The following is a 10827-nucleotide window of genomic DNA, read 5'->3' as shown; positions in this document are numbered from 1 at the left end:
GAACCGCTCAGTGAAGCTGCTTCGATTCAGAGTGCTGATGCAAAAATCCCAGAACACCAAACCTCTGTAACAGAAATGCTGACACCTTTATCTGAAAGCAGCATTGGCAGGCACTGGAAGACGAATGGTATATCCTGTACTGCAAAGAGACCTCCAGAAAGCAGCATTTCCATATTGGGCAGGAAAGTTGTCATACAAATGTCCCAGCATTTGTCTGAGAACTGTGAAGAAACACACGTCTATCCATTAGTCAGCGTTCCTTTTGGATATCACTGGATCTTGCTGTAGTAATATCCCTGATCTGGCACAGAAAAAAGCACCTGAGAGCAAAGCAGATCCATGGAATTCACATGGATTAGCCAACACAGCCCAATGCTGCACTCTTTAAAAGTCCCTGCAGAATCAGGACCCTTTAGTATGTTACAGCCATGCTTAGTGCTGGAGAAAAATACCACAATTTGGTTTGCATCCGAGTGTCAGCTCAATGTCAAAATGTATTGCGAGAAGAGAGAAGTAAGTTTTAATGTAACAATAATTTCCTCCTATTATACACACCCACCCACACCTGTCTATGGAACAATGTCTAATTGATTAATAAAGGAGAAGCAATACTTAAATTATGCTATCAGACCTCTTCAGCTTAGAGAAGCAATCACTTTCATTAATGCTGCTCTAATATTCCTTAATTTTATTCAGTATTACGGGTTCATTTACAAAACAGACATCATGATTATTGAAGTGACAATTCTGTATAAGAAGGAATTCACTGACACATTTAATTTTTACCCATCTCCTAATCATTGTCATATCAGCCTATCCTTCACTTGCTTTTCAAGCAGCTTCAGAAAAATTCCTTCCGATTGCTTCAAAGATATCCATGCCTTGTTCCTACAAGCACTCGTGAGCAAACAGAAAATGCAGCTTATTTAAAAAAAGAAAAAGAGTTTTTTTCAGAATTGTGAAGAACCTTTTCAACAAATAGGAAATTCAGTGAAATGTGCAACTGCCATCTTCTCCATACAGTTCTCTTACTTGCCACACTGTTTTGACTGGGAAAAAAGCTACAAGTTGGGAGAGAGCGAATAGGTCTCACTATTGTCTGTGACATTTATGTATGACTTGCTAAAAACCCTTAGTGTTCAATTCCCTTCTATCAGAGATCTTCCCAGCTCAAGAGAGTGTCCTTGCTTTCAAGCCACAAACTTCTTCTGGCACAGGGACCTCCTCTCCCCACTAAGCCTTAGCACCACACCCAAGCATCTCATCCCCTTGCATCCTTTTGCACAGACAAGTAGAAATGTCAGACAGAACAGTTCCAAGGCAAGAGACTTGAAGTGGTTGAATGCAGCACACCCCAGCCACTGGGACACGCAAATGTGGGTTTTCACCCTTCAGGGTTTCCCACATCCATGGTGAGTGGCTAGAAAGACATCACTTTAGATCTGAATTGTTCCTGATTTTCACTTAGAGGACCATAAATGAAAACTTCTCTGTTGAGAAAAACTTCAAAAGTTTTACACTTACCTCGAATCAAATATTTGATATTGAATCAAAAGCATTTTCCTTCCCCATTTTTCTTATTCAGCTAACAAACCAAAAGACTCAGTTATGCATGCAACCCTAAACCCAGTGTTGCACACTGATGGACCCAGTCACCTCTTCATTTCCACGGCATTGAGTTCTCTCTACCAGTCTCCATTCAGTCTATAAAATAAGTAATTTGTAACAGAAATTGTCAATGTTTCTAGAAAATAAAATCATATTCCAGAATTACTGCTCTCATTTGTGACAATTCTCACAAAGCAGGTGACCCTGGTTAATGACTCAACCACAAACATCTGCTTATCCTCCTCCAAAAAAAATGGATTAATAAAGCTGAAATTACACAGCTAATGGTGTGGGTGATCTAGTACAAAAGTGCGATCGTATTTCAGAACATTACACCTAGCCCAATTTTAATGAAATTAAAATAAATTACTACTGCTATTTCCTCAATTATTTTAAGCCACCTATGATTTCATAAACAATAACAGCAAGGATACATTACCAAATTTTTGAAAAAAAAAATTCAGTAAAGAAAGAAATATAGTCTTCTGTGTGTAACCACTGTATACAATATCCTACATTCTGACATAAATTTGAAAAAGGCAAAAAAATCTGTAATTATACAAGAAAGTTCTAGCCAGAGCAAGAAAACTACATAACTGCCAAGGAAGATCTTATTGCTGTGTAATGCCTTCCAAGAAGCATGCCACACAGTTTTTATCTGACAATGAGGAGAATGCATGAAGTATTTAAGAACTCGCCCATTTGTTACCAAAACTACTTTACCATGTAAATGAGCAAAGAGTTTTGAAATTTCCCAGAGAAAAGTATGTCCCAGAATTTGATCTAAGATCAATTCTTGATTGTTCACACAGTACTCACATTAACATTTCCAGAGTATTAAACTATTAACTTTATTATCACAACAGCGACTTATTAAAAAAGTCCAGCTCCCTCGAAACATATAAATCACTGCCTTCCCATAACACTTCAAAATGACAGAGTTCACATTACACCAAACCTGTAACAGAGTAGCTAATAAAAGAATAATTAACTCCGAAGGCTGCAACAGAGACTGAACAGTGAGTTTGTCAGAAGCACCTGGTCTTTAAACTGGACATTGGTCTCCAGTACAAACCACCACACACCACAGCACAATGTTCATTTTAGTAGCATTCTTCGGGATCAAAATGGTCTGAGGCAGCTGAGACAAGGCAGCAAGACTTAGCAGAGATGGTGAGAGAGCAAATTCCAGGATCTGAACAGTGCTGTTATTTTGCTGCAAATATTTGATATTAAATTAATCAAACTTGTGTATAATCTCAGTATGGAACAGCAGACAAAGATGAAGCAAGCTTCATTCTCTGAAACTAAATAGTTTAAAATTTAATCATATAAAGTATCTGTAAACTCCTTTTAATTCAAAACTGTATCATTTAAGGGATATTTATGCATTCATTCTTAAAGAGTCCTCCTTTATCTTCTCATTTTAGGCACAGAGCTGACATCAACATCCACATGATGGAAATCACAAGCTCCAGCACATGCTTAATTTAAGGCTCATCCAGCAGTTCCAAAATACTTCTGAGACATGCATTTCAGTGCCTTACCAAACAAGGTCTGCTTTAATTTATGACAAAACATAACTGTATATCAAAATAAACATTTCTTCAAAACCAGACAGAACCATAACTCCCTGTGGCCTAACGCCATCAGAAGAATTCAGACTGTATCTAACTCTTGAATTACTCAGAGGATTTGAAAAAGAGCTTTACTTAACCAAAACACTTCATGATTTAAGAAGCATCCAGTTCTGAAGGTTTATGACAAATTGAGAATTTGCAGATGTTGGACTTAAAAAAAAGTAATTAAGTGAAAGCACATGTTTAATTATATCTATTGGAAGAGGTAACTACAATTACTAGGGAAACTAATTTTGAGACAAAGCATTATGTGACATATATGATTACGAGAATAAAAATAATGAGCATATATTAACCGGGAGAATATCTCAATCCTGAGAGCTAAATTTAAACATTTTTTTTTTAACCAAGACAATCTGTACATTCTTAGACTTTAACACAATACCCACCTTAGAACACACGTGTAGAAACCACTGTCTTGCACCTCAACCGAGTGAAACCATATTGAATCTTCATCCTTGCTCATCCTAACTTCAGAAAATATAATGGGTTCTTCTAAATCTCCTTTGTTTTTGTACCACATAAGCCTAAGACCTGTGCTTTGGGCCATGCTATAATTAGTTCTGATATAGCTGTAGAAAAGGGCACATTTCACTCGGACTGGTTCACCTGCCAAAGCCATGTATGTCTTGAGATCCACTGACCAGTCAATGCAACCATCAACTGAAAGCAAAACAATAATAAAGAAATATTAGATACAGATATTTTTTTCAAGATAGTGAAAGGCAGCTTGTGAAATGCAATGCAATAATTACAAGACAAGAACCTTTGTTTTATAGTAATGTGAAAAATCCGAAGCAGCTATTTGGCTACTAGAGGGTTTTAGACACCTTTTTTAGTTACATACAAACACGAATGTGCAGGCAATAAATAGAGCACACTGGGCTGGCTCAATTCCATTTCTTTAGAATATCATTACTTTCACCCCCAAAACATCAATTCTTTAACAAACCAAGTGTTTTCACCTTAACCACTTGTCCCAGTATTTGAATTTTCTAATTCCTTGCTGGAAGAAAATGTACATTGGCATCTGATCCCAATATTATCCTTAAAAACTTTTCCATTGACCTCTGCTAATTAAGTTAAAAAAAATAAATAACAGATGTGACATTTATCATTTTCTTTTCAAGGCAGTTCTACAAAGCTTTTTTTTTTTTTTTCTACAGCCTACTCAAACTGTGGAGATATGTATTATATACAACAGGATACAATTACAACTGCTACCTATGCAATCAAGCTTAATACAGGAATTGTACAAATATGAAAAGGGAACTTTTGGATGTTCTGTTCAGCAAAAACTTTTGAAACTGTTTTCTTGATACTTCAAAAATGAACACGTCAGACAGGTTAGTAAAAGATTACTTCACCCTACAATTTTTTTCTCCCATTATTTTAAATCATCTTAGTTACAATATAATCCTAGAACATGCATCACATCAACAGGTAACTCCCCTGCACATATCAGAGACCTTTTAATTCAACCTTTTTTATTGCTGGAAAAATGGTAAGCCTGAAAGTCAACCGAGAACATAACCAAAGAGAAAGATTGCAAAGGCAGATCATCAATAGGCAAATACACTACCTGAAATTAATAGACTTGATGAAATGTGTAGTTTTTAGAATGTATTGATCATATCCAGCTACATGTAAGTGGAACATCTTTACCCTTGATGTACCCACCTCAGATTCAACCAAGTAAGGTTCAAGTTGCCTCTTCTGCATTTACACTACCGATTCTCAAACTCTAAGTGTGAGATATTCTCGTACACTCTTCATTTCATGTACATCGTCAACAGCATTCACTCATTAGGTGATTTTTTTATTTACTTCCTAAACAAATGCAGTGAGCCAAAATTTCTACACATGGTGCAATATCAGATTTAGTCTTTTTTTAGTGGTTTTTACTGCCTTTAAATTACATCTACCATTTTTTTTTCAGGGTCCTCTTGAATCCTTCAAAACTAACCGTGATAAATGGAAGGTTTTAACTTCCCCATTGCAGCAAGTCAGCTTTAATTGTACTGTGACCCCATGAACCATCCAACTGGACCATATTTTTAAACCTGTTGACACTGACCACTTTCATGAATTTCTAATATATAAACTTCCATGTAACCTCTTGTAAAACAAACTTTACTTGTATAATAAACTAACATGGGCTCAAGAGAGAAGGGAAACCCATTACTCAAAACTATACTTTTAATGTCTCTGCTGTCATGAGAGTATGGACAGGCAAAGGGAGATCATAGAATACCTTTGCCCCGAGTGTTGCGGATCAGGCTCCCTGCTCCTGCCGCCCACCCCAGGCAGGCGCAAACGCTGCGGCTGGTTGTGCCAACTGACTTCTTACTTCAATAACAAAAAGCCCCAAAATCAAAACATTCACCTGAAGTTAGGTACACAGCTTCAGCTAACTTTAATTTTAATTTCTGTGCTCATTTTGCTGAAAACATCCTGCTGATTTAAACTAAAATTCATTGCTTGCTTTTCATGGCTACTCTGAATGACATCAAGTGAAAGGCTGGTAGCAATTTACTGATTTCACTGCTGCAGCATCACTTCTTCCTCTGTGTTCTCCCTCTCATAGCTGAGTGCCACACAGAACAGGGCAAGTTTGGATAATCGTTATGAAAATCATGTACTGAAGTATTTGTTCTCAGTGCATCCCCTGCAGATTTATAACATCCTTTGCCATGACCAAAGCTGCACACTGTAACTCAAACATTCTCTTGCCAGGACCTCAGGAAACACAGCATTCACCTCTCTGCTATGGTGTTATACAGACACAGGCAACCAGCAGCAGAGCTGGAAAAAGAACCCAAGTCTCCCAGTCCTACAAACCCATCCAATCAATTTTTACATTAAAACCTGGTTCTGGCATCATAAACTATTTTATATAGGTGGCTTTGAAGGCTTTTACATCAAGTAGGTATCAATGTCCTCCATGCAGAGCTTCCTCACAAAAGTTCTGTGCTTTTTTTAAGCCCTGCTCTTTAGGCTGGTGTGAGTTTACAATTAAAGAGCAGTGCAGAGCTTACAGCTGCCTTCTCTCAGCAAGGGATATGAAAGGCGATGCTGAGCTCTCCAGATGGCTCATCCCCGTTCTCCAGGACATAGAGGTATTGTCAAAGGCATCCCTCCTCCTGTGCTTTAGCAAAGTCACAAAAGTCTAAGTAGGGGCGTAAGCTGAAATGAATAGGGGTGCCCAGAACTGGAATTTAGATCCAAACTAATTCAGCCACTCTAATTAATTCTGTCAATCTTCTGCCAATCTAATCCTGTCATGCCATCTAACGCTTTTGAACCTGTGCTGGTTCAGCTAAGTTAAACCACAGTAAAGAAAAACTGACATTCAGACACACATGCAATGCTTGTGGGTCAAGCAGAAAGGTGCCAGTTTTTCAGTTATTTCACAGAGCAGAGTCACAATTAGGAAGAGTTATGGAGCTAGGTACTGACCCAATATGAAAATTCAGCACTGGAAGCTGAAAATACCTCTGCTTCCAGAAAAATTTCTCCCATATCCACTCCAAACAACTTGTCAAAGCACAACTCAACCAAACATTAAGCATCCTTCAGAGTCATTCAGTCTGCCTCATCTTCCACTTTCACTTGAAAATGTCTTCTCCCTTCTAGTGTGCACTTCTATTTTATTTTCAAAAATACAACTGCTGGAGTACATAAAGCACAGTGGAATAGATGAGAGACATTTAAATGGTCATTTACAGCCAGTTTACTGGAGTGGCAAAAATCCATCTCCAGCCCCCAGTGTACAGCAAGACTGGGACCAGAGCACCGTGGCCATTGCCAGCACTCCAGCGGAGGCACCGGGCAGTGACCTGACCCCAGCCCAGCCCCTGCACCTCAAAAGAAGAAAAGAAAGAAAAAGGAGATTTACACTAGAAACTTTTTTCCCATTAACTGTATTAGAACGGAAGAATTTCAGCAGCCAGGGGCAAGGCTGACACCAACCCAGTGAGCACAGCTCGGGGGAAGGTGCAGGCAGGCTGCCTGCCCATCGCCCCTGCCTGCTCCGGCTGCTCCCCGGCAGCAACCGCGCTCCCCGCAGCACGCCAGGAGGTGGTAATTACGGAGAGGAGAGCGCACAGGGAACGGAGAACCATTCATTATAGGGTTGATGACATCTGCGGAGGGTAGAAGTCTCACTGAGTGCCTTGACTAAATCTTAATTATTGAAGAAAGACTAATCAAACAGAAGAGGATTTTTCCCCTTGCTCTTTTTTTCTTGCTAAATACACAGTCAAGAATGTTTCCTCTTATGAAGCTGTAGAGGCTAAAATCTAGGTCAAGCTCCCTGCGCTCACATGGAAGCTGGGATTTTTCCTCTTGCCGCGCTGTCAGTCACTGGAGCGTGAGCATTGTTAGATTCGTTTGGAGTATTCTCCAAGCTGTCATTACAAGTGACTGAAGCTGCTTAGGTGGAGTTTAGCACTCCATTATCCAGAACAAAGTTCGCTGTCATTTTCATTGGGCTGGCTCTCAATATGTAATATAATCAGGGTAGTAAGAAGAGAAAAATAATGGCATTAGAGAGGGGCACTTATTATATAATAAATGTATACACATCTTTTCTCTTCTACTCAGTAATCAGCTGATCCTTAATAAGTGCTTGACTGAGAGCCCGTTCAAATTAAATCCCATCCATTGTGGGTGCATTTTAGACACTTTCAATAAAGACAATTATTTGAAATACTTTCTAAAATTTGGAGTATTGAGAGAACACGGAAGACATTGTCCCATTTTTATCCCAGCTTCCTAAGGAAAAGAGGTTTGCCCATCTATGTGTCAGTCAGTCCCTCCACCCCGTTAGCATAACTTCTGTCCCAGCTGACTAAATACAATCCTATTTCATAGATCACGAAAGTGCTCAGGTACACGAGAGCAAGAGAGCCCCAATGTGTCCCCTGCAGGCAGAGAAACACCGCAGCAGTTACTGACGGTGGGGCCCCCCTGGGTCCCTCCAGTTATCTTTCCAGGCTAATGCAACCTGAGGAGATGGTGAACTGAAAATGAAAGTTTCAAAATTATTAAGCAAATTGTAGATTAAGTTGGCTGACAGTAAGTTACTGTAATTCTATGTTAGCAATCACCCAAAGTGTGTACTGTATCTCCCTCCCCAGCATTTCCTCGTAATTTCCCATTATTCTTATTTTAAATAAATCTAATTGTCTAGGGAGTCTAGATGCATTTTAACATGAACCATAATAATTTATGAGCAATTATAGAAGTGCATGTACATAGTCTCTGAGTAATTTGTCTTTCTCCTTGCTGTCATATAAATTATTTTTTGCATTGCGAATCTGCCTGTAATAATTTTTGTAGAGATCTGTCACCTATACAGCAATTTACATCATGGCATCGTTAAACATGTTTGCCTACCTTGCTACCTGAAAATCTCACTTCAAATTGAAATAATCTACAAATAAATAATTAAAAAATAATATACTAGCTAATGTCTTAAATTTATTGCTCCACAAAGCAAGCAATGCTTGTGACTGTGAATACAAAGAAAAAAAACCCATTCCTCTGATACAGGAGTTAAATTTTTATTTATATATTAGCCATAGAACAACAGACTCCAGGAACTGATAGCCATCATGCTCGGGGTTTGCAGGCACATAGCAACGACAGATGCACTCCACTAAGGATATCCAAAAAGGGATGCAAATTTTGTAGTCTCTTAAACAGGAGAAATCAGTTGCAGCCTGTGAATTTTAGGCAATTTGGTATTTTCAGATCTTGATTCTGGAGAAAAGGGAACACACCCTACGTTTGAGCAAACACAGTAATGCCTTTAATAGCTTTAGCTGGACCTGATCTTCACAAAGGGTCAAGGTGTTAGCTCAGGCTCACCATACATAATTGGTTTCTGGCTGTGCTATGCTAATTTTGCTACGGTGCACGCAGACCCCTGCCAGCATCTCGTCACAGCCCAGCGCTGCCATACGAGACCTGTCTGTCAGCTGAGCCCAGAGCCTGGTCCCCTGCCACTCTGCCTCCTCCCAGAGCCCTCCCCTGCTCCTCACACCATGGGCCAAGTCAGGGAGCAGAACCACCTAAAAACTGACAGCAACCACTCCTCCCTACCCCATCTGTGAATCTTTAAGTACTCCAATATTCAGAAATCATAGAATCATAGAATGGTTTGGGCTGGCAAGGACCTTAGGTATCATCTAGTTCCAAGCCCTCTGCCACAGGCAGGGACACCTCCCACTAGTCCAGTTTGCCCAAAGCCTCATCCAGCCTGGCCTTGAACCCCTCCAGGGATGGGGCATCCACAGCTTCTCTGGGCAACCCGGGCCAGTGCCTCACCACCCTCACAGGAAAAAATTTCTTCCTAATATCTAGTCTAAATCTGCCCTCTTACATTTGCTGGTCAGAGAACACATTTTAAACCAGTCTACTGACCACCCTCTGCACTCTTGAAAATCACAATGTCACCTCCAAAGCAAGGCAAGATCTTGTTGAGCTCCCTCAGCTTAGCTGACCTACCCAACTGGATGGTCAAAGGACACTCTCAGAACAATTAATAAAATTCCACTCTACCAAAAGACATCTGAGACGACATCTCTGACATGGAGAGCAAGTGACCCAGTTTTACAAGGGAGAAGGAGAAGCCTACGCTGGTGGTACTTCCAAAGTGGGTGGAAGGTGGCCTCCAGCAGCATGGGAGTCAATCCCAAATAGCAAGCAGGGAGGAAAGGAGAAGGGAGTTCAGGTGAAGTGTCAGTGATGTTTCTTCTCTATGAGTTAAAGTTTCACCCTTCTCTGAGTCAAGGGAACACTAGCTTTTGACTCTGACTATGCTTATATTTTAAACTGCATTTTAGAAAAGAATAGTTGTCCCCTGAGGGATATAGTAAATCAAAAAAATGTATCTGATAGAGATTAAGACCTCTTAGAAAAGCACCTTCGATCTTGAGGAAAAAAAAAACCAAGTTTATCATGATTCAAGCTGCGTGAATTTTGCCGTGTTACTCCTACTACCCTGTTAACAACTTTACCTAAATAATTCATTTCTCTCACAGTAACATCTAGATTCAGTAATCATCAGCCAAGACTATTTTGCTGTAGAAACACCACATCTAAGAAGAGGATCACTCACAGACTTTGTAGTTTCTCTACTCTGATCTCCATTTTCTGAATGTTTTCTAGCAAGATTTAGATCATTCAAACTTACTGGCAAAAAAGTTTGACACTTTCAAGGCACGTAAAACTGCAAATATTCCAAAATTCCTCAATCAAAGAATGATGAGTGCAGGAAAACTCCATTAGATTTAGCAACATGCAAATATTTCTCCAAACCTGGCTCACAAATAAGGAAAAAAACATTTACTTATCCTTGTACATTGGCTGATTTTTTTCAAAATGTTGATCAAAGCTTTAAATTTCGGTATGATGAGCTAAAAGGTTTTCAAGACTTATACATGCTTCATTCTTTTTTTCTTACAAGCCACAGCTAAACAACCCAACCAAAATGTCAAATATTCCAGCTGAACACTCATAATTTCCTTTGAGGTCATACAAACTGCAAATATATACTGCCAGAGGTCCAAAT

At 39.4% G+C, this 10827-nt stretch overlaps 1 protein-coding gene across 1 annotated transcript in view; it reads right to left on the bottom strand.

Moving 5' to 3' along the window:
* LOC104469313 (X-linked interleukin-1 receptor accessory protein-like 2) overlaps positions 1-10286 on the bottom strand; it is a gene marked incomplete at its 3' end in the record, with an annotated part of 26228 nt that extends 15942 nt beyond the window's left edge. The window contains exons 1-2 of the mRNA XM_010083771.1: positions 10229-10286; positions 3638-3911 (exon numbers count right to left, since the gene is read on the bottom strand). Coding sequence (XP_010082073.1) covers positions 3638-3911; positions 10229-10286 — 332 coding nt within the window. The remainder of the gene's footprint in view (positions 1-3637; positions 3912-10228) is intronic.
* Between the last annotated feature and the right edge of the window lie 541 nt (positions 10287-10827).

This window comes from Pterocles gutturalis, unplaced genomic scaffold (genome assembly GCF_000699245.1).
Source record: "Pterocles gutturalis isolate BGI_N339 unplaced genomic scaffold, ASM69924v1 scaffold7900, whole genome shotgun sequence".
NCBI lineage: Eukaryota > Metazoa > Chordata > Aves > Pterocliformes > Pteroclidae > Pterocles > Pterocles gutturalis.
The sequence above is the reverse complement of the archived record's forward strand: the minus strand, read 5'-3'. Positions and strand labels throughout refer to the sequence as shown.